The sequence below is a fragment of the Manis pentadactyla genome, chromosome 16 (assembly GCF_030020395.1).
Source record: "Manis pentadactyla isolate mManPen7 chromosome 16, mManPen7.hap1, whole genome shotgun sequence".
Classification (NCBI taxonomy): domain Eukaryota; kingdom Metazoa; phylum Chordata; class Mammalia; order Pholidota; family Manidae; genus Manis; species Manis pentadactyla.
In genome coordinates, this window is record NC_080034.1 from 37,100,038 (window position 1) to 37,124,208 (window position 24,171).

Sequence of the window (24,171 nt, forward strand, 5' to 3'; positions counted from 1 at the left end):
TACTACTTCAAGAAAGGCTTGGACATTTGGTTTATTTGTAATGTGTCAACTGAGCCAAGTTTGAAATACATGTCCCAGGATTCCTTCCTTGTGTAGTTTGGGTTAGTAAGAACCCCACCATGTAGTGTGAGACTTGGAAGGTAGAAACAATACAGCAGCCACATTTTTGTATTTGGAAGGTCGGTGGAAAGAGAGTTTAAGTTCCCAGCACATAGTAAACACTCAATAAATGGCAGTTTGACCAGTTTTGGCCAGGGGCTGCAGGACAGCTTTTTCTGCACACTGTTCTTAGGAGCTGATACTCTATCCTTGCTACTGCCTGGCAGATCACAGAAAATCTTACTACTTGCCTTTGGTTCTATTAAAAAGGTGGAGTCCCTCCAAGCATGGATATTTAAGTGCTTAAAATGAGCGGAGTGCAGTGGAAACCCTGCCTATTCTTGCTCTTAGCAGATTCCAAGGTGGTGGGTGGTTCTTTTCCAGATAATAGGATCTGAATAGAGTTAAGAACCCAAACACCAAATTCCTTAAACCAGAGCATGCTTTTAGAAAGTGAAACATGCCTATCCTTACATACTGGTGAATGTCCCACCTTATTTTTACTCCAAAGTAGAGTATGAGGCCTATGCTCGTTATTTTTCTGTTAAATGCTTGGGGATTTTTAAGGAACTACCAATCTCTCATTCCATATGCCAAGACAATCATACTTCGGACTAGAAAAAGACCTATTTTGGAATTGTCTAAGGGCATCAGGCGACCTGATGACTGTGGGCTGGCCACTTCACTGTTCTGGGTCCTCCAAGGCCCTCAGGGATCCCCGCATCACGGAATATACTCCAGTTGTCCCACCTATAGGTGGCAGCTCCAACAGGATGCTGTCAAAGGTCTTCTTGGGAGTTAGATTCAGTGCTATCCCTTTTATGCAATGTATTATTCAGGTCATGTACCTAGATTATATGCAGTTATAGATCAAGATAAATTATGCAAATAGTGTCTAAATTACTGTACCGTTTCTATATCCTTCTCCCCTCAAGGAAATGTCAGATAGGAGAAAAAAATCTGAAAGGAAGCATTGCAGGTCCCCCAACACTTTTTCAAGCCTCTAGCATCCTTTAATGTACACTTGTCAGTCATTGCTATGCAAACACATAAGTAGCCATTTGATAGAAACAGTATACAGCCAGGGTGGGGAATTCTGATGTTTGGGATTTTTTTACTCAAATTCAGTGATGTGTCATCAATGTTGGTGAGTTTCCCATGGTTGCCAACCTCAGAGAATGCATCATGCTAAATGGTGAGTTCAAAGAGCTACTAAAATGGTCAAGTATGGACAAAGCTCTTCACTGACATGCCTTATGCTCTGCCTTGAATTCCCCAGGTTACAAATTTACAGCTGGTAAATTTTCTCTGGTTCATCCTCAAGATTCTTATAATAATAATAAATTTGCTTAGAAAAATCATGCAAAGGAATTATGTTATTGCCAAATAATTCAGCAGCAAAGGGAAAGGCATATAATTCAAATCCTGAGATGATGCAAAGAATTCTATGGAAATGAAGGTGCCTGCAACCTGCATCAATCTGTCTGTGGCCACGGCACTGTGGGAGAAAGGTACGCCACCACCCCAGCCCCATTCCACCTTCCTTTTGCAGTGTGTATCAGGACTTACAGTATGTGTGACATCATCTCAGGCCTTCCAAATATGTAACTATGATTATTGATGAAATGTGTTACTTAAGAAAAAAAGCATGCACAATACAGACATCATCTGACATACCCTTACTTTAAAAAAAAGTATTTATAAAGGGCAGTTAAACCTCTTCATTTTCCAAATTGAACTTACCTTACAATCCGTTAAAATGGTGGAAAATTCACTGGTTCATGAAAAAAACAGAATCCTCTTGTTTTTCTGATTATTTGGTTCATTTAAACAAAGATGCGTCATTCCACCACCTTTCACCCCATGTTGACCAAGTTGTGCAGCAGAGCAAAGAGCATGGCAGTACTGTCTTCTGCCAGTTCTCTATTGTCTTTTTCAACTTGGCCCCTACTATGATTTTCCAACCAAAACTGCCTTTCTTGAAGACTACTTAAACACCACCAAGAATAATGGAAAAATCACTCTTTTTGAGTTTATTTAAGGAACACACAAAAAAGTGTACCTGAATGATTAAAAAAAATTTTGTTTTAATTCACTGTATGTTCCCTCCTCACTCCATATGTGGTCTACAAGATACATCTGATGATTTCTAGACAAACTGTTAAGATTACTGAATTTGATACAAGAATATGTGAAGTTTCTTTTTCTTGAGTGGTGATGGGCACCTCAATCATTGCTCAAAACCACTCACACACCCTTTCCTCCACACATTCCTGCCCTCCCCCCTCCCCCCTATGACCCATAACACACACTTAGGAGACACGATAATCTAATTTTTGGAAGATTTTTTTTGTTCGTTATCTGCAGAAAGCTCTAACTGACCTTTTTAGGATCAAATTTCAAACTTGGCCTCACTGGCGTCATGCTCTAGTCAACAGAGCTACAAATACTAAACAGTTAAGCAAATAAGCAAAATAAGCTTTTGCTTTTCATATTTCTTAGGTGAGATTGGGGTTTTAAAAGAAATATGAAAAGACACAAAAGTGTAAATGGGAAATTAAAGGATTTTAGTTATTATTAAAGGAGAAAATTACAATTTAATTCCGTTTGTTCAATGGAGAAAACTGGTATAAAAGGAAATGATTTTATTTTTAGGTTTTAATGTGGGTCCTAACCTAACAATGAAGGGGTTTGTTAAAACCACCATAAAGATAAAAACTAATCTAAAATATAATTGCCAGTGTTCTTTAGGGTTTAACAAGTGAGATGTTCCAGGTTGGTGTGAATGTTTCCTTGGGTCACCAGCGCAGTCCCATGAGTGTTTCTTAGGCTGTGGGAATAGAAAGCTGTGTTTAATTTCATTTACCCATAAGGACTAAGATCAATCACATGTACATATTTAAGACTTGCCCTAATTCAATGCCCAAGTACTGGAGATTTTAGATTAGGTGTAACTGTGTGGGAGGCTTTTTTCAATTCTTTTTCACAATTCACACCAGAACAAAGAAGCTATCAGTACAGAAAACTACTGTGTGTCAAACCTGCAAGGAAAACCCTTAGTGTAGAAGAGCAACTTATATTTCAACCCCACAGATTTTGTTAAAAATTAAGCTACTTAGAAGTAAAAAGTCAAAAAAAATTTTTGCATGATAGAGTGTAAATAATATTCCATAAACCAGTATACATATGCTTATGAGACAGTAATTTTAAAAAGACAACAAAAAAAGCTGCATGGATCCTAAATGTATATGTAAATAGATCCACTACAGGTCAAAGATATAAGAACAAGTCTTAAATTCTTAATAGCAATGGTTAGAATGGAAGTAAGAAACTGAACAGTAGCAATGCTAGCAGGCAGGGCGTACTCAATATTATTTCCTAAAAGGAACAGAGAAGGGGAAAAGCACAATTCTGATTGTTCTTTTCACATTCCAGCATCTCAGAACTTCATCCAAAACAGGGAAAGCTAATCCAGGAATTCTGTCTGTTCATTATCATCGATGAAGAGTGTTTGAATTACGACAGAATTCCTCCTTCAGAGCGAGGCGTGTTTGGTAGAGACCCCCTCTCCCAAGGGGGCTGGCTTACTAAGGGAAGGAATCATGGGGCTAAGGGAGCAAGCGGTGGCTTCTGAGGTTCTGGCTTTCAAGACTGACTACACTGCTGTGGACCTGAGGGGACCCCAGACCCCTCCACCATGGGTTCGGTTAGTTAAAAATTCAACAGGTCGCATTTGTAGCACTTCAGTCATTTAAAAAAAAAACAAAACCTTGTGCTCTTCTCCCTCACCCAACTGTAGGAAAGGAGAAATTCATTAAGTGTTTGTTTAAAATTTTGTGCAGTGCTATTAAAGTTCGGTCAAATGTAAAACCTAACATACAGCCCCAAATTGTTAGGATTATCTCAAGGGACCTGAACTGGATATTGAAAGTTGACATAAACTGAAATGAGCTGGACTTACGCTGTTGGTTGGGTCTCCCCACACCAACAGTCATTTCTGTTTTGGTCCACCTGGAGGGGTCCCACACCAGCCCCGCAATGAGAGCACTGGGCAGCAGCACAGTGGCTGTTTTTTGGGAAGCTACTGGTTTTGCCATTGGCTTCCAGAATCACACAGACTATAACAAACTTTACACTGAACACTGTTTAGTCCTGAGTTGGGTGAAAGCCCAGGGAGGAGGGGGCCAAGTTCATCAGGGCTCTTCCCTCCTTTGCCTGATGTCATACAAGGCCTTCAGCTTTCTCTTCCATTGCTGGACTTCCTCTTTCTTTTTCACTGGTGACACCTTCTAAAGTCTTCTTGCCTCCTGCTTTACTGGCCTCCTCCTGACGAAGATACAAGAAATCAACCGGGTTAGAGAAAAAAGGAGTGACATGTTCAGCTCTAAAACAAGAGGGCACTCTAACCACTTCTCAGGCTGCCTGGCTGGGTAAGTCAGGGCTGTGCTGCAGAGTGGGAACTTTCACTTTCCTTGGTTAAATGACTAGCTTGCCAGAGGGACAGCTGTTTAATAATCAAGTCCGTGTGACAGGGGGCTGGGGACTGGAGGGTGAACTCGGGACCAGAATTCAACTTTGCTGTAGGGAAGGCTGACCTATATCACATTCACCAGGTTGGCTGCTGAACCTCAAAGTAAAGCGTATGATGGTGGGGCTTCCCATCGTAGTCCACTTCCTGGGAAAATCGGAGGTCTCAACAAGGAAGTAGTACGTCCCTAGGGAGTTCATTTTTCTCACCTCTTGAATGAACATGTCAGCATCTCAAAACTATCTGTCTCATGAGCAGAAAAGCCATGCTGGACCTCAGAAATCATATTCCCTATTGTGCCTCGGATTATCCACCTACCCCGTGCACTATGCCTAACCATCTCAGGGGCAAGGCCAGTTCTTGATCTACCTGAAAAGCAAGTGGGTTCTGCACATACCTTTGCATCCTGCTCTGCAAACTTCTTGAACATGTTGGCGTATATCCTGCGGTCCCGCTCATTGTGCTCCTTAGCCTTTTTCTGGCACATGGAGATCTGCAGTCTTGCGGCCTTATTCTGGGGGTTTACTTCCAACACTTTCTCGAAGTCGTCCTTGGCTGACTCAAACTCATTCATGAGCAGCTGGGCTTCACCTCTCCTGTACAAGCCCTTTTCACTGGCACTGTCCAGTCCAAGGGCCTAGGAACAGAGAGTCTATATTTTAGAAAGGATGAATGTTACTTGTGGGGATTTTAAGAAATTCATCATTTAACTTACTAAAGCTTTCTGGCCAAGGGAATTGGGAAAAATGTACTGATACCCAAAGAAAACAAAATCCCTGATTTGAAAACATACATGCATCCCTGTGTTTATCGCCCTAGCAACCTAAGTGTACATCAATAGGTGAATGGATAAAGAAGATGTGGTACATATACACAATGGAATATCATTCAGCCATGAAGAAAAAAGAAGTCCTGCCATTTGCAAGTACATGGATGGATCTAGAGGGTATTATGCTCAGTGAGATAAGCCAGGTATTGAAAGACAAAAACCATATGATTTCACTTATTTGTGGAATATAAAAACAAAAGCAAAACAGAACGAACAAAATATAGCAGGGGACTCATAAACACTGACAAATGACTGGTGGTTACCATGGGGCAGGGGTTGGGGTGGGTGGGTGGGAAGGGTAAAGGGGATAAAGAGGCACAAAAATTCTCAATCATAATTTAAGTTGGCCATGGCCAATGATTCTGTAACATCTTTCTATGTTGACAGATAGAAATTGCACTAGTGGTGGTAAGGATTTAATAATATGGGCAACTGCTGAACCAATGTGTTGTATATATGAAACCAATATAAGACTGTATATCAATGATACTTCAATAAAAAATTATTTTTAAAAAGTGTATTGAAGACAAGTGCCAAATGATTTTCCTCATTATGGAGTATAACAACAAAGCAAAACTGAAGGAACAAAACAGCAGCAGACTCACAGACTCCAAGAAGGGACTAGCGATTACCAAAGGGGAGAAGTGTGGGAGGGTGGGTGGGGAGGGAGGGAGAAGGGGATGGAGGGGTATTGTGTTTAGTACCCATGGTGTTGGGGGGGGTCACGGGGAAGACAGTGTAGCACACAGAAGGAAAATAGTGAATCTGTGGCATCTTACTACACTGATGGACAGTGAGTGCATTGGGGTATTGGGGGGACTTAATAATATGGGTAAGTGTAGTAATCACATCGTTTTTGCATGTGAAACCTTCGTAAGAGTGTATATCAACGATAGCTTAATTACAGAAGAGTGTATTGAAAAGATGGGGCTCAAGGCGAATACATCCTGTTGATCAAAATATAACTAACTACTCAAATTAATTTCTGTATTTTCTGTAACTTCTATAAAGATCCCAAGGGGACTTAGGAAGGGGCTCTTGATAAGTTCATTTTAAAGTTTAATGGAAGAAGAAAATGCCCAAGAAAGGCTAATAAAATTTTGGAAAAACAAAAATAATCAGAGGAGCCTTGACCTACCAGAGAAAAAGACAGACTACATCGAACTACTGAAATGAAAGCAGTTTGATTACTCATCTGTGGACAGACAGGTCAGTGGTACAGAACAAAGCATTCAGAAACAGATTCATGTGTCTGTTTATGAAGACTTAATGACAAAGATGATAATGTCAATCAGCAGGGAAAGGATTAGATTTGTAATAAATGGTGCTGAGACAGTGGTTATCCACGTAGAAAATAAGAATTAAATTCTTACCTCACGCCATAAACACAAAAATAAATTCTAGCCCAAGTATATTTACATGCAAAAACAAAATTACCCATAAAAATAAAATAGGGTTATTTTTTTAAAAAGCAAACCTTGTTGGAGTAGGTTTTACAAGTACTAAACAGGGCTATTTTGATAATCTTAGGGTGGGGAAGACCTTCCTAACTAGAAAGGAAAAGACAGATTTGACTATGCAAATATTAAAACTTTCTTTACAGAAAAAGATACCATCAACAAAATTAAAAGACAAGTGAGAACAGGGTCCCTACTGTCACAGGGTTAACAGCAATGATGTATAGACTGCGTTAATCAATAGAAAACAGATGAATAATCCAGAGAATGTGAACAGACAATTCACAGAAGTAATGCAAATGGCTAATAAATAATGAAAAGACAGGTTACTTCATCAGTAACCAAGAAATAAATATGAAAATAATTTTTTGTTGCCAATATTAGAGAAAAAAACACTGAAAATATTCAATGATAATACATAAGGTATTAAAATTTTAAATTTTAATGTCTTAAAATCATCATGTCTTTTGATTCAGTATTTGTATTTTAGCAATTTATCCTATAGAAACAATCCCAAAGTATGCAGAGAAAAAACGCTATACAATTTGTAATACCAAAGCCTTGGAAACCTACCACAGGGGATTGGTTAAATAAACTATGACAGATGCATACAATGGATACTATGTAACATAGACTTTATAAAGAATGAAGGAGTTGTGACGGACTGAGGATGCAGAAAGATGTCCTGGTTTTATAAAACTATGTATCTAAGTGTATACATTCTCATTTAAAAAATATATACACACACGTTACTCTATGAAAAAAATGGAAGGAATATGTGTGAAATGAATGACTGGTTTTTGGGGAGAGCGCCAATAGGAATTTTACCGATGGACTTTTACTGTCTTATACTTTTTTGTCATGTATGAATTTGAGTAACTATTTACTACTATAATAAAAAAGAAGCACAAAGTTTTAAAATGTCATCAACAATAACATTCCTTTTTCAGGCAAAAATTTAGTATAGCATGACAGGATATTTATCCACAAAGTTCAAAATTAAAACTCAAAAACAATCTTACAAAGAATGTATGAAATAGTTGCTTGTCTTTTTTATCCCTTTGTCTGTCTTTAAGATACATCCAATGACTAGCTTTTACCCATACTGTGATAAACAGTTCACTCTCCAAATGCCCGACTTAACAGTCAGCGCCAGTTAGTGTATGAAAGTATCAAAACCGTCCATGATGAGCACTATCAAGGAGCACCTCAGGACTAACAGACCAGCACCAGCATGAACAATACAAATGTAAAGAGGGAGAGGGCTGCTGATGCTTTGAGGGTCTTCCAAATTATCTGTGTATTCTTCAACAGTGAGTAAATATGATTATAATATAAAGTGACTTGTATGTACCCTTTATATGAACAGCCGCAGTCTATTAAAACCCTGAAGGCTTAATTATATCTGTTATTAAATTGAACCCGAGGAGTTCAACCTGGATGAAATTGTTTTTTATCAAAACTTTTGTTCATAATACATTATAATCTAGGCATCAAAAAAGTTGAATGGTAATCAAAATCTTTCTGAATTTCCCAATTCATGCTGAGAAATAACTCCAAACAAATAGCACAAAGTGAAATGACAAAAACCTCCATCTCTTAGCTAAGACACAGCAAAAGAAGGCCAATTATGAAGATGAAGGAAAAGATCTGGAATACGCAGAGCCCATCTCACATGTGGGCCCTCACCTTATCACAGCATTCAACGGCTTTGGAGTACTCTCGCAGCTTCAGGTAGCACATGGCCAGGTTCAGGAAGGCAGCAAGCAGAAAGGATTCAGACGCTTTTGATTCCTTTTCTGATAAGCCATATTCCATCTCTAACCAGGATACTATCTTCCCATACTGAATCACTGCCTGCATGTACTTGCCTCCCTAGAAGAGAAGCTGTAATTACTTACACAAGCTCTGAAGGGGGTACAAAAGAAGCGAGAGCTCAGCCCTCCCTGAGAAAACCAAATCCTCAAAATGAAACAGCCCCTCATACTAACCATAGTATTTCATCATTTGCTTTTGTTGTTCTCAGGAGGTGGCTATGCAGGCATCTTTTTCCATTCTTTTTTAAGTCCCAGTGACCTCTGAGTTGGTTCAGGACCAAGCACTATATGAAGCTGTTCTCCAGCATTTTCCTCCACCATCTCATCCTTTTTTTGAGGGGCAGTTCTTTCAGCAGGAGGGCATCGAGCCTTTGGGTTACATTCTTTGGTGCTAATATTTACCTGACTTTGAAAAGGCTGATGAGTAGTTTAGACCATGTCACTAGCTTATCTGATGGGGAAGTTACTTTTCCCCTTTCTCCTGAAAACCACTGCACAGTAGATACTACATTCTGGCAAGTGCCGACTCCCAAACACAGCAAATCTGACTTATGTAAACCAGTGGTTGGCAAACTTTTTCTTAAGGGAGCAGATAATAAATATTTTAGGCTTCATAGGCTAAACAATCTCTGTGGCAACTCTGTCGATAGTGCAAAAACAGCTATAGACAATATAAAAATAAATGTGTGTGGCTGTGTCTCAGCAGAATCTTACTTAGCAAAACAGGCTAGTTTGCTGACCTCTGATCTAAGACAGTAGCAATATATATAGTTGAATAGCAGCATCTAACATAAATAACTATAAAAAGTAAATCACACAGGTGTCAGCTAACTACACAAGAAAAAGCTTTCTCTTAATCATATTTTTGCCTTTTTACCTGATTAGAACTCTTAACAATCATGAATAACAATTACATAATGAATTCACATGAGTTAATTATATATATGCCTTATGCAAGAAATGAAGGGGCTGAGAAAAATGTGCTTATTGCTATTTTAGGTTGACAGAAAAGAGTGAGAGCTAATAAATACACAAACAAAACGGGAGTACAGACTAGGGGTCTCCTCTGCAGGGGGTGACTGCCTCAGAAACAGGTGACACCTGCTACCCAATGGCAGAATCACAGCCAGACCCATTAGGACATTAAAACCAATGAACAGCGTAATTTAAGGTCACGTCACTAGGATTTACCACAGTCAAAGGAATGCGCATATCTCCATGTAGTTACGTCTCCCCACATACACTCCAGCCTCACCCAATGACTGACTTTGAAGAATGTTTCTATTATAAAGGACTTCTAGTGGTTGGTATAGGAAATGAGCTTCACCTGTAGAAAAGAAGCCTTGATGTCAATTTTTGGTGATGAGGATGCAGCAGACCAGTTCCAAGTGGAAGGCCTTGGTCTGAATGAGGGCTAGAGTGCCCTTCCTCCCCACATCCCCTTTTGCAGACTTCTTTAGGAAAGAGAAGACATAGATCTCACCAGTTCTGCTGTAGAAATGTAATGCAGAAGGATTCTGAGGTGTTATGGGAAGGGTACTAACATCAATCTGTTATCCTCTCAGCCTCACAAATCTATGGTACAGGTTATTTGTAAGAACATAAAACCAGGATCTTTTATAAGTGTTAAAATTCTTGAGGAAATGATGCTGTACTTGCTATGGCCTGAATTGTGTCCCCCTGCCAAATTCGTATGTTGAAGCCCTACCTCCTGTGTGATGGTATTTGAAGATGGGGCCTTTCAGAGGTATTTAGGTTTAGCTGGGGTCCTGAGGGTGAGGCCCTCATGAAGGAATTAGTTCCTCTGTAAGAAACACCAGAGAACTTGCTTCCTCTCTCTCCCCCAACTTTCAAGCACCTAGAAAAGGTCAACACAACAAGCAGGCTGCCATCTGTGACCCTAGGAGAGGGTTCTTACAAGACCCCAACCCTGTTGGCACATTGATCTTAGACTTCCAGTCTCTAGAACTGTGAAAAACAAATTCCTATTTTTTATACAATGGTATTTTATTATGGCAGCCCAAGCTAAGACAATACTTAAATTTTGTTACAGCCTTAGGCCCAACATGAAGAAGAATAAAGTCCCCACTAGTTTCAGGTTTGGCATTTTCCTTGTCATTATCTTGCTGGACTGTGAGGTCTTTGAGGACAGGAAGCATGTCCCATGCCTTCTGGAATACCCAGGGTTAAGCACAAAGGACTATCCCAGGTTCAGTACAAAGAAGCCCTTAATAAAGGTTTGCTGAATAAATATTAGATCAAAGGAATATAACTAAGGAATCAAACCTCTTCTATCACTGGGAGCAACAGCAAAGGTGTGGTTAGAAGTGAAAGGGGTCCTTCAATTAGGTAAGCAACACAGGCATGGCCCTGTTAGGCCCAGCTTCTCCCTCATGCCTCCTCCTCCATCTTTAATGTACCCATTACTTTTTCTGATTTAACATATTGTTACAGGGAAAGGAAAGAAGAGCAAGAGAGGACAAAGACCCAGATCTTATCACTTCAATGGGTTCTGAAAAGTCAGAGTTACAGAAGAAAACAAAACAAACATAGACTTTATAATAATTCCTTTATATTTATAGAGCATTTAAATTTCTTGAAAGCTTTTTCATATGTATCATATACAACTTTATTTTTCATCTTTCAATAAGCAAAGGTCTTTGTTTTGTAGTATTTCTGTTCATGATGAACTAAAACAGGAGTTATCAACTGGGGTGATTTTTGCCTTCCCCGGGGGAACATTTGACAGTGTTTTGAGACTTTTCCTGTAACAAAAGGAGGGTGTGTGTGTGTGTGCGTGCACGCGTGCTACTGGCATCTAGTGGGTGCAGGCCAGAGATGATGCTAAATATCCTACGGTGTGAAGGACAGCCTCCCACCACAGAATTATATATCCCCAAATGTTGATAGGGCTAAGTTGAAAATCCTGTACAGAAAGAAGGAAGGAGAAACAAGGTAGGGTGGACTCTGCTTAAGAGGTTTTTTTAACCCCATATCCTAGAGTCATTAGATGACTTGTTTCTAAATCACAGCCCTGGTTTCTTGGTTCAGCAAGGGTGGTCAAAATACAGTAAAGCCTGGTTTGTCTGAAAAAGGTTCATGGGCTGAGAGCTGCTCCTTAGCCAGCCTGCTTTAGAAATGCTTTTTTCCCAAGGAGCACAAGGGGGCGCAGGAACCCCGTATCATTGCAGAGTTCTCAGACGACTCCACCTTTCTGTCTCCAAGTCAGAAAGGGTAACACCAACCAGACCTGACAGTTAATACTCTTGTCCTGCAGAATACGGTCAGCTATGAGGGCAAAAATCAGGTCTGTTTAGCTGGCTTGCACAATGCCTGGCATAATTAGTGTTCAGAAGTTGATACGAGGAGTCACAGTCTAAATAGCAAAATCATTCCCATTTAAAAGTTAAGTACAGTTCAACCCTACTAAGGGGAGATTTACCCACTTAGGTGTAAACCAAACTGACCGTTTAATGAAAATGGAGCTCCAATGTACAGATGTTATGAAATGTAGGTTTTTATTTCACCCCATCTCTTTCCTCACCCACAGATCTGGACTCTGTGCATGTGTACAATGTGCCAAGTCAAATACCCAGGGAACAGGCCCAGGAGGATAGCACAGCAGATTGAAACCTGCCCTGAAATTTGAAAAGGGAATGTGTGCAGGAAACTATACCAACCATTTTGAAGTCTTACAGCTAAAACTAGGATCACTGCTGGGATCTTTTACCTATAATTATGAAGGTACCTCCAGGGAAGTTTTTAGTAGTACAAAATGTTCAGAGACATTCCAGGAGAAAAGTCTTAGGTCAGTGGTTTTGAACCTTTCATTAATTTTCCCCCAAGGGACTAATGTTTTGACAGATTTTGTCTATCAAATTGCATGTTAAAAATAATAAGTTCCATATGTGTGACTGATGATCCAGATTTTATCAAAAAAACCCAGTACTTTTAAAAGGATTCATAGTATTATGAAATACACAAACCACTATTGCAGTTGTAATGCTAAGAAGCAACAAAGTGCTGTATAAACACTGAAGTGCTGCTTTTTGCTACTGATCACTAATTCTGGTGCTCTCTCTCTATATATTCAGGACACAGCTAGCTAGACGATATGTGGCTTTGCACCATGATTTCATTCCTAATGATGTCCCCCAAAGTTCTGAGTCATCCGCAGCCAATCAGAGCTTCTGAATAGCTGAGCTGTTTTACTACACTGAGTTGATTAATTCTAGTCAAATGCCAAAAGCCTCAACCCCAAACTGTTAATATTCTATTTAGAAGTTTGGGGAAATACAAAAATACATTTAAAGAGGCATGTAGGAAACAGCATTCAGGACCTATGGCCTTGAGGGATTTTACAGAACATTTTCTTTTTATTCTAGTGTATTGCGTATTCGGGTCTACAAATAATCCATTTGGAATCTTACTTGAGTAGTTTAAAAGTATTCAATAACCTCACTTAGAATTAAAAAAGAAAAAAACTCAAACTTGCTCTTCAGAGTTTAGAAACTCCAATAATTTTAGGGTTGGAAAGAAACTTGGGGATCCTCTAATTTAACTTCCTCACTTTTCACGTGAAAAAATAACCCCTGTGGATCTGAAAGACTTTAAACCATTTGGAGCCACAAAGTCCAATTTTCCTGATCCCCAATCAGAGCTCACTCCACCATATCCCAATGCTTTCTGGTGATACATACATTATTTTAATAGATATATAGTTACAGACAAATATAATTATATATTACCTATACCAATGGACCTCAAATTTAACTATAACACACAGTAAGAAATGTTTTAAATTATAATCCAGTATCCACTAACAGCTGAACAAAAGTTTTATGTAACAAAATTTATACTTACTATATATATATAGCTCAACTAACTTGATTTCATGACCCAATAATGGATCTCCTCTCAAAGTTTGAAAAACCATAATCATACATTTGCCCTTTGCCTTGTATTGGTTATACAGTCTTAACCTAATTCTCTAGTTGTTTCATGTGGATTAACATTGTCTCCCTCCGCCCAGACAAGGCTGTCAGTGTAATAGCACATCTTACAGAGGATGCTGCATGAAGACTTGCTGAAGGACATTTATGCATCGCTGCTTCAGATTGTTGAAAACATCATTTAATTTTGTTCATGGATTGCAGAGGCAATTAAAAAAATAAACTCTTGACGAAACTCCCATTCTTTATCTTTCTTCCTTACTAAGCTCTTTCCTTTTGACATGGAGGAGGTATGTATTTGGGGGTGGGGAAGCAATGGATAGAGCATTCTGATTAGAACTGAATTAAGTGCTCTTTCTCTTTTCTTAGATCTGGAGGTTTAAGATCTAAGTGAGGAAATACCACATTCCTAGATGTTACTAGAAAGGGTTTTCTAGAAGCATCAATGACAAGTATCATTCAGGAATTTCTGCTGATTCTTCACCAAAGCAAGTGTGGCAGGGATTACCCTGGCCATTGGAAGAAATTATTGCTCTCCTCCTGTCAGTTTCTTTTGAAATCTGTGCATGTTCTCTTTCCTTCTGTCAGTGCCTTTGTGATTTCCCCAAGACAGCAGAAAGGAAAATGATGTCAAACTTACCCCCGTGAATTCTCTCATTTGCTAACAATTATTCTATCCATTCTTTGTTTCATTCCACGTATGTCTGTTGAGTGCCAACTATGTACTGAGCAAGATGCTTTAGGCTTTGAGTAATACAGTGGTGGGTGGGCAAGACAAACCTGGTCTGCCTTTACAGAGGGTCACAATCTAGAGTCAAATGTGTGAAAGAGGCATTTGTATTCTTTTTGTCACATTAATTCATTCTTTCTCACCATTTCTTACACTGAAAATGACAGACTTATAAAAAGTCAGGCTTTTTCTTACCTAGAAGAGTGTTGAAAGAATTCAGAGTAGGGAATCCTATCAGTACAATTCACTGACATTTGAGTAAGTTGAGATGGAAAGGACCTAAGAGTACGAAGACTCGCATACCTTGAAGTACACAGTTCCCTTTTCTTTGACGATGGCAGCCTGTTCCAATTTTTCTTTGGTATCCATTTCCCAGGATTCTTTGGCCTGTTGTGCAAATTTGTGACAATGGTTAGATGAACAGTGAAGAAAAAGCATCAGCTCATGCCTGTAAGAATAGTAGCTACTTCCAGAGGATACCCACAACTCAGAACACACTGACTGTTAAAACCATGAGCCACTGCCAACGCACTGTTAGGCTAGAACTCACCTTCACAATGACAAAGCTTCAGCTTGACCCAGGTTACTCAAGAGAAGCAGGCAAAAATACAGTAAGAAACAAACTCTTGAGCACCTTTGGAATTATAAGTCAAGGCCACACAATGAAAGCTATGGTCCCCTATTTCACTCCTGCAAACTGTGCCACTAAACTGCTATTATAACAGCAAGTTTCTTTCAAGCCTCAGTTTTTCAACTCTAAAATGGGAACACTATTGTAGTCAAATCACAGTTTTGTATTTTTAACCCTGCATAACTTTTTAACAGAAGTTAAAGATTTCTAGCTCATGTAGTCGTCTCTCCACTCTAAAACAACCAGATACACTGAAGCCTCCAACATACAGGCATCAACTTGCAGATGGGGAATTTCTAGTAAATCATAAATGAGAGGGTAAAGCTGTTGCAAAAATACATTTCAAAGCCATAAATAAATGATTTCACTATCATCTACTTTGTGCATTATGTATATCATCACACCATTGTAGGTATGAATCCAGGAACATCTGAACTTTCATTACAAACAGTTGGATCTGCAAGGATTCTAAAGAGTCAATAAAACAATTTGGGGTCCTTTAGGGAAAATGGCAATGACTGTGTCAGTGCTGTTTACCGTGTAGGATTTATGAAACTTGGGTGGGTAAGTGTAAAATTCTCTCTATTCAAGACAATTTATTGGTTTATTCCCTGCTGTCATACTCCTTTCCCTTCCCATCCTGCTTTTAAAAAAATGAGTTACTAGTTCTTTCTGGCAACTCTATACTGCTTTCTAACAATTTAGCTCTATTATTTAAAAATCTAGTAATAAAACGTCCTTTGCATTTTTTATATTGGGTTCAGTCTTTATGGGGTGTAACTATACAGCTGAACCTTGGACAATGTGGGGGTTAGGGGTATACTGAAAATGCACAGTTGAAAATCCAAGTATAACTTTGGACTCCCCAAAAACATAGCTATTAATAATAGCCTAATGATGAACAGAAGCCATATCAATAATAAACAGCTGATTAACCTATTTTATATGTTACATGTATTATATGTTGTATTCTTACAATAAACTAGAGAAAAGAAAATGTTTTTTCAAGCTGTCACAGATCTCCAAAAACTTTTCCAATATACTTATTGAAAAAAAATCTATGTTAAGTGGAGCCAAGCAATTCAAATCTGTGTTATTCAAGGGTCAGCTGTATTCTTAATACCACAGGGCAGAGAATGAAATCATGTTGCCTCTAATAACAACACACCCCTTCATGTAGTTACAAATACACCAAGCATTGCTGCGTGAAATACACTCTTGGAGGGATGACTGTGCAGGCTCACTGGGGCACACGACAGTGAGAATGCTCCCAAACAGGCACTGTCCACTGGGCCACGGGCGGGAAGGGATGAGGGCTACTTCCTTAACACGGAAATAAAGCCAAAGGCCTATAGAGTCAGATGCTAAAAATTATTTTCTGTCCAACAATAAAAAGCACTTTGTGCTATGAACAGCTTTGAAGGATCCGTGCTGGGGATCAGCAGGCCTTCAGGAGGTTACACGTGATGGTCATCAGCAGAGCACAGGCTTGTTCTGGGGAACAGGGAGTGTGAGGGGCATGATCAGGAACAGCACTGTTGGCGGTGAATCCCAGCACAGTCCTCCCCTCACTTTCTTAGCCCAAAGGTACAGCCCTACAGGACAGTGATGTCCCTTCTGAGCCTAATAAAATAGAAACGAATGGGCACTTTTCCAGTCCAAAGTGTAATGTACAGAAAATGGAGATAGCTCTGTAGGAATAAAAAGGCACACAAAATGCAGTTCTTGGGGCTCCTGGGGAAGGGCAGGGCTTTGGTGATGCACAGGGGACTTAGCTGGACACAACAGCACACTTAGCTCAGGCATATGCTTTGTGCTTGTCCAGTGAGGCTGCTGATGGAAGCCTCCAGAAGAGGGCCTGAGATGGGAATATGCTCAAGAAGGATACCCATTTCTGGAATCCAAGGCAACGGACAAACTCTCTTCTCTAATTGGACAGGTATGAAAAGGAAAGGCTTAGGGTTAACAAGTTTGCCTTTTAGTTTCCTTGTCACCAAACCTGGTGGCCCATGAAGCCTTATACTTTGGATAATAACTTAGAGCCACAGAGAAGGCCTCTTCATGATTTCCAAGAAGGGTACAACCCGTTCAACGCTAGAAAACTGCACCCCACTTCCCCAAGGAGCTGCTTGGCAGAATGTGAACCTTTCTGTCTTCAACCCAGGAAAAAAAGTACACAAAGAACAAGTCTAGGAACAAATAAGGGAACAAGTCTTGGATCCTACCCAAAAAAGTTAAAAAAAAAAAAAGAAAAGGCTGACACATACGAACAAAATAAGAACACTGAGCTCCTTAGTTATACATCAGCTGTGCTGTATCAGTTGTCCCATATACTCTAACAGCAGTGTCAGAGACAAGAGACAAACTTGATCATGAAAAGCACAACATACAAATGAATAAATACCATCTATCTACATCACCTAGTAATATCAGATACTTATATTTATAGGAAATGGGTAGAGAATAAATCTACCATGATTTCAGAAAAGTTTGTATTTTTCTCACCTTTTCGAAGCTCTTAAGTGTAACTTCATATATAAGCTCAGCATTAGGCTCAATGCCAAATTTAGGCTTCCCTGCCTCTCCAAAACCATATCTGAAATGGAGAGTTAAAAAAATAAAACTTTAAAAGAAATGGTGTATTTCCAAGCACTTCCTTCAGTATTTTGAGGCATCACATTAGCAGAGAGCTATCATTTGTGAATTACACACATCGGAGACCTGAGGACAAACCTGACGTGGATCTGAAGAGTGTGCCAAGTATCTCTGCTGTGGGGTTTTAAGAAGCCGGGCTAGATTAGTTTTCTTTTCTCCTTCACATTCCCATGTAATGCAACACTTGTACTCCATGAGATTGCTTGTTTAATGCAATTTTAAATGTCACTGCCTTTTTCTGTTTGATTTTGCATCTTGTTATTTTTATAAAACAGTCATCATTGGGCTATTAGGATTTTTCCCAAAGTTTCATCAGCAGGAGGACAGAGAAGACGTGATCATTATAGTGTTGTCTGTTAGAGGTAATGTTTTAACAAGCTTTTAACACTAAGTGCTATCCCTTCCAATAGTACTGCTTCTAGTCAGATAATGGGGAAAAAGGCTCACACATCAGGAAGGAAATACATTCTTAAGAGTATTTCTCTGAGACTTTTAACAAGAACAGTAGAAAACACAAATGTAACAAATACATAATCAAAAAGAACAGCCCTAACACCTCATCAAGAGAAAATACTCTTATCTTTGTGCCTATACCACTGTAAGACATGAAACCTTTAGGCAAAATTTAATAAAATAACTGGGAACGTATAAATTTGTTTTTTTGGATCACTTAAGATCTTTAACACATCTAAGCCATTCAAGAAACACACATCCACCCAGAATGGAAGTTCTGGTGGTGCTTCGTCTGCCTGGTTCAATGATTTCCCAGCATTTAGAATAATGCCCAGCATATTAGGAAAGTGCTCATGGGAATATATTCTGTTCCCCTCTGTTTTAAACCAAATTACTCTTTATGCAATAATATGCAAAAAAAAACTTAGTAAACCCAACCTATCAGGCTATGGGTTGAAATATGCAAATACCATTCATTTTCTCTGGAGTAAAAGGACTAGGATAGGGAATACTCCAGCTTGCTACTTGCACCACCTTTCTTTACCCCTTGCCTGAGTTTTTCAGGAAGAAAATGCTTACTCATTCACCATCACTGTTACACTAGAAAATGGAAGCTGAAGCTGGAGAGAGGCACAGAGATACAATGAGAGCTGGCAGGAATGGGGTGTGGTAGTTTTAATAGCAGGGCAAAGGGTATCTTCAGCAAAGAAGTAAAAGAGGACATAATTACCAATGGCCAATTTAGAAAGTGGTGACTAGTTTTCTACTTTGAGCTCTTAGACATATATATCTCCTATTTTGTTTCTGCCATCTGGTAAATAAAGAACATTCCTTACTGTTAGTAACAAGGTAGGGAGGTGAGTCCTTCCTGAGCATGTGTTTACCGACAGCAAGCTATATGTGGAGGCCTGTGCTAAACAAGTACACCCAGCAGATGACCTGGCACTTACTGTAGACCAGTGGCTCTCAATTGGGTCACTTAAACTTCCCCGTCCCCTGGCAATTTGGTAGTGTCTAGAGATTTGGGGTTCGTCACAACTGAGGTGAGGGTGCTACTGGCATCTAATGAGCACCAGGGACACTGCTCCATCCTACAAAATGCACAAGACAGCCCCCACAACCAAGAAACATCTAGCCCAAAATGTCAATAGTGCCAATGAGAAAAGCTGCCTTAGAGGATCTCACAAACAGGGGTTCCATGGCTGGGGTATATGGTGTAGGGGCTGGGTTCAGGGACACACCAAGCTGTCCTGGTTACCATCAATGGAGTTAAAGAAGACTGAAGAAGGATGTTATTTCTATAATCTCTCCTGGGTTCAAATGAAGAGATTCTGTGAAGATTTATGTGGAACACATCATCATGGGAGTGTCAACTCACACCAAACTGTTTTGGAAGCATCTAACCTGACTTCCACATTACACAGAAAGTTGTCTACCTTATGCTAGATCAGCCTGGGCAAGGAAGAACCCAGGGCACACAAATTCACCTTACAGAGAACACCACAGATGGAATTCCAGGACTTAACCAAAAGACAAACGGGGCTATATAGTAGCAGAAGGAATCTGGTATAAATATCCTTGAATTAAAAATTGCCTGTGGAGAGTAGAGATACAAGTAATGACTATTGATGACCATTTTTAAGCCTTTACGTGCATACAAGAGGCACTGTACCAGAAGTTCTTACCAATCGCTCCCTTTTCACAGATGAAGAAACTGAGGCTCTGAGAGACATGCTTCCTAAGAGTCATGCAAAGAAGCAATGGTAGAGCCAGGATTTAAATTCAGGCTTCATGTGCCTCTAAAAAATTGTTTAGTTTTTGACCCATATTGCCTCATAATCAGACACTATGGCTCTGGGAAGATTGCAGTTTGTTCGGGGTTGGTGCAGGGCAGAAACATAAGGAAAGAAAGGAAAAAGAAAAGTGTTAAAACTCATCATACTTTACCTAAAACAAAAAAAGATTAATCAGCCGTGGTATTTAAAACAATATAAAAGATATTGTGCTGATGAGAAAAAAGAAAATGAATTCTTTGGAAGTGTTTTATGAATTTCTTATTATGGAAACATCCTGCCAAGGAGTCTGTCAGAAATGAAGAGAAGGTATGCCCTGGAAACCTCTGGAGATTGAAGGACAGAGTGATACAGAACATATATTTGCAACAGCTCTATTTACAGCAGTCAGAGGCAATATGCTATTGTAAGTGGAAAACGGAACAAGACAGGGAAATTCACTGCAAGAACTCACAACATGCCCAGTGTGTAGGGATTTCCTACATACATGGATAATACTATGTAGTGCACGGGCGGACAGTCTCATATTGCAGAAATCGCCCGTTACATAGCTCCTCAACATACCAACCAACACCTTGAAGAGAAAATAATACATTCTTTCTAGCTACGCTAAATTATTTCCATAAGACATATGAAAATGAAAAACTCTTATGCCTAGAAATTTATGAAAACTTGTCTTTTATGACTGAAAAGGTCTAAAAAAAAAATCTACCATATGTTAAAACAGGGTTTTTCTTTTTCTAGTGGTTTTAGGGTAAATAGAAGAAACATCACAACAGGAATACTAGCTAAAATACTGAGGGTTTGTATGTGTCAGGCACTTTGCTATATTCTTTACATGCACTATCTCATATAGTCCTCCCCAACTTTATGAGGTAGATACTGTTCACCCCCATTTTACAGAAGGAGAAACTGAGGCTTAGGAGAGTTAAGTGACATGAATAAGGGCACACAGCTGGTAAGTTGCATAGCAGGGTTTAGCCATAATGATACAATAATGTAAATGTGGGCAAGGAAATATCTGCTTTAATAAATATAAGAATAATTTGTTTCTCTATAATATATGCTTACAATGTATACAGAACTTATCCTCAAGGAGCTTAAATCTGGAAACATACATTGGACATAATAAATACCACTCTCTTCATATGAATGTAGAACTACTATAATTTTGGAATGAATGCTAGATTAAAAGTGATTAGATATTATTTGGTTGTGGAAGAGACAGCTTTCTCTATGTACTACTTTATTTTAAAAAGTTCCTTCTAGAAAGAGATAAACAGGTTCACCTAAGGGTGAACTACAAATATAAGTAAAACACACTGAAGTGGAGAAAGAATTATGATAGAGAAAAAGAAGGTAATAAATAAAAGGCAGTGAAGGTTCTATGGGGTTCAAGGTGTAGAGCACTTTGGGAGGATTTCATGTGGGTTGCGGCACGGCTGAAACATCACTTGAGGAATAGGGTTATGGCTCTGGTGTTAGGGCAACGGTAAATACGCCGCAAGCAAGTGTACAATATTACCTTACTGGTAAGTGCAGATCATCAAGATTCTCAGTAACTCAAAATCCTACTGACAAATCCAAGGAGCCAGAGAGGGAGCAGACACAAGATAAGGAGATGCACTTTCATGCAAAGAGAATCAAAACACACTGGTTTCTCTCAAGGGTCCATTTTTCAAGACAGAAGAGTTGGATTCATTGTATAATTTTAGATCTAAAAATACTACCAAACATGTTTTCATAAGAGAGACTGTTAGTGTCTGATAGTTCTAAGCTTGGAAGTGCTAATGGATATTCTTATGATGGGAAAAATGTAGGCAAATATGAGTCACCTCCGCTGCCTTTAGATGCAGGAAGAACACTCTTTCTCAGGGACTCTGTATAAGAACAAGTGGCACAAATTCAAGTGGTAATAAATCATCCAAATACTGCTTTTACTTCCAACCCCCACAAGTTTTACTGCCTCCTACTCAATTTAGAGAAAAGAGAAGAGGGGCAAGAGAATCATGTGAGAAGGACTAATAGCTTCCTCTCTTGGCAATATGGCAGGCAAAACAAAAAACAGAAAAGAAAAACTTGCCTGTCCGGTCCTTAACACACATCAATCAAGTAAATAAGTTCCTACATCTTTGCAATATCATAAAGGGCCTATTAATTCACTCCCTGACCAACTGTAGCCTGGCTTAATTATTTCCATTGTTAGCATTAACTTCACTGAAAATACCAAAATGGACGTTGAGAAAGCAAGTGTATCCCAATTCTTTAGATAACATCACTGATACACTGCTTACCGTGGTCCAAGATATAAAATACATTGTTCTTCCCGCTGCATTTTCTCCAGGGCTTTGTCAATTCCAATTGGAATGTCATGGTCTTCTCCTTCGCCGACAATGAATACCACATCTCTGCAATCAAACATCCTTCCATCACAGCAGCCTTCCAGGTGGACTGAGGCAGAAGGGATGGAACAGTCAGCAAAGCTGCCTGTCAAGACTGGCTCAGTTAGTGAAGTAATAGATGAGTATTCACCCTTTTTCATTTTTACAGACATACATGGAATGTCTTATTGAAGCTTAGTCTACCCAGTCTGAAAATTTAAGAACAATCATATTTATGTTTTAAGTTTAAACTTATAATAACTGATAATTGTATCAAAAAGATAGCTTAGTGGACAATAAAACAAAGCAGTAAATAGGTTTAATTTAAACCTACTGTATGACAGAGGTTTCACCTATAACATAGGATCTAGACTAGATTATTTAACAGATAATTAACAAAATGCAACAAATTATCCAGAATATATAAAGAGCTCACACGCCTCAACAAACAAAAAACAAATAACCCAATTAAAAAATGGGCAAAGGAACTGAACAGACGGTTCTCCAAAAAAGAAATACAGATGGCCAACAGACACATGAAAAGATGCTCCACATCGCTAATTATCAGAGAAATGCAAATTAAAACTACAATGAGGTATCACCTCACACCAGTAAGGATGGCTGCCATCCAAAAGACAAACAACAACAAATGTTGGCGAGGCTGTGGAGAAAGGGGAACCCTCCTACACTGCTGGTGGGAATGTAAGTTAGTTCAACCATTGTGGAAAGCAGTATGGAGGTACATCAAAATGCTCAAAACAGACTTACCATTTGACCCAGGAATCCCACTCCTAGGAATTTACCCTAAGAACGCAGCAATCAAGTTTGAGAAAGACAGATGCACCCCTATGTTTATTGCAGCACTATTTACAATAGCCAAGAATTGGAAGCAACCTAAATGTCCATCGATAGATGAATGGATAAAGAAGATGTGGTACATATACACAATGGAATACTACTCAGCCATAAGAAAAGGGCAAATCCAATCATTTGCAGCAACATGGATGGAGCTGGAGGGTATTATGCTCAGTGAAACAAGCCAAGCGGAGAAAGAGAAATACCAAATGATTTCACTTATCTGTGGAATATAAGAACAAAGGAAAAACTGAAGGAACAAAACAGCACCAGAATCACAGAACTCAAGAATGGACTAACAGGTACCAAAGGGAAAGGGACTGGGGAGGATGGGTGGGTAGGGAGGGATAAGGGGGGGGAGAAGTAGGGGGTATTAAGATTAACATGCATGGGGGGGTAGGAGAAAAGGGAGGGCTGTACAACACAGAGAAGGCAAGTAGTGATTCTACAACATTTTGCTACGCTGATGGACAGTGACTGTAAAGGGGTTTATAGGGGAGACCTGGTATAGGGGAGAGCCTAGTAAACATAATATTCATCATGTAAGTGTAGATTAGTGATACCAAAAACAAAGCAAAAAAAAAAAAAAAGGGCAGTTTCTGTGTGGTAACCTCCAATGAGTTCTACACAAGGGTATAAAGGGCATATATGAGTGTAGGCAAAGGGTCTGTTTGCGTCTATACAGAAGATCAAAGCCTAATTGGGCTACCCCGAAAATGAACTAAGATACGATATGAAAGAGAACTTCCAACATCAGCACTCTCTGGAAGACTCATGCCAGAAGATGATCATCAAAAAACCCCAACAAAGATCCACGCACTGCTACAGCTGTAGATGCACTCATCCCACCAGTTCCTGGACTTGCCATGGGAATGAGGAAGGAGATATCTAAGCTGGCCTGTGCATACAGTAAAACAACAAATTTGACTGGATCTATACTGTTGGAACTCAACCAAGATTTAGGAGAAGTGCAAATTGTAGAGCTCCAAAA

At 39.3% G+C, this 24,171-nt stretch overlaps 1 protein-coding gene across 5 annotated transcripts in view; it reads right to left on the reverse strand.

Moving 5' to 3' along the window:
• Window positions 1-2,117: 2,117 nt before the first annotated feature.
• LOC118929706 (peptidyl-prolyl cis-trans isomerase FKBP5) overlaps window positions 2,118-24,171 on the reverse strand; it is a 104,929-nt gene continuing 82,875 nt past the window's right edge. For 3 of the 5 annotated variants that reach the window (XM_057494253.1, XM_057494255.1, XM_057494254.1), the window contains 6 exons: window positions 22,239-22,431; window positions 17,549-17,639; window positions 14,716-14,799; window positions 8,603-8,788; window positions 5,025-5,264; window positions 2,118-4,425 (listed from right to left, as the gene is read on the reverse strand). In XM_057494253.1, the coding sequence (XP_057350236.1) occupies window positions 4,321-4,425; window positions 5,025-5,264; window positions 8,603-8,788; window positions 14,716-14,799; window positions 17,549-17,639; window positions 22,239-22,431 (899 nt within the window). In that variant the 3' untranslated portion in view covers window positions 2,118-4,320. Of the gene's footprint in view, window positions 4,426-5,024; window positions 5,265-8,602; window positions 8,789-14,715; window positions 14,800-17,548; window positions 17,640-22,238; window positions 22,432-24,171 lie in introns of those variants that run through there. The other 2 variants (XM_057494256.1, XR_008994458.1) reach the window with 2 other exon arrangements.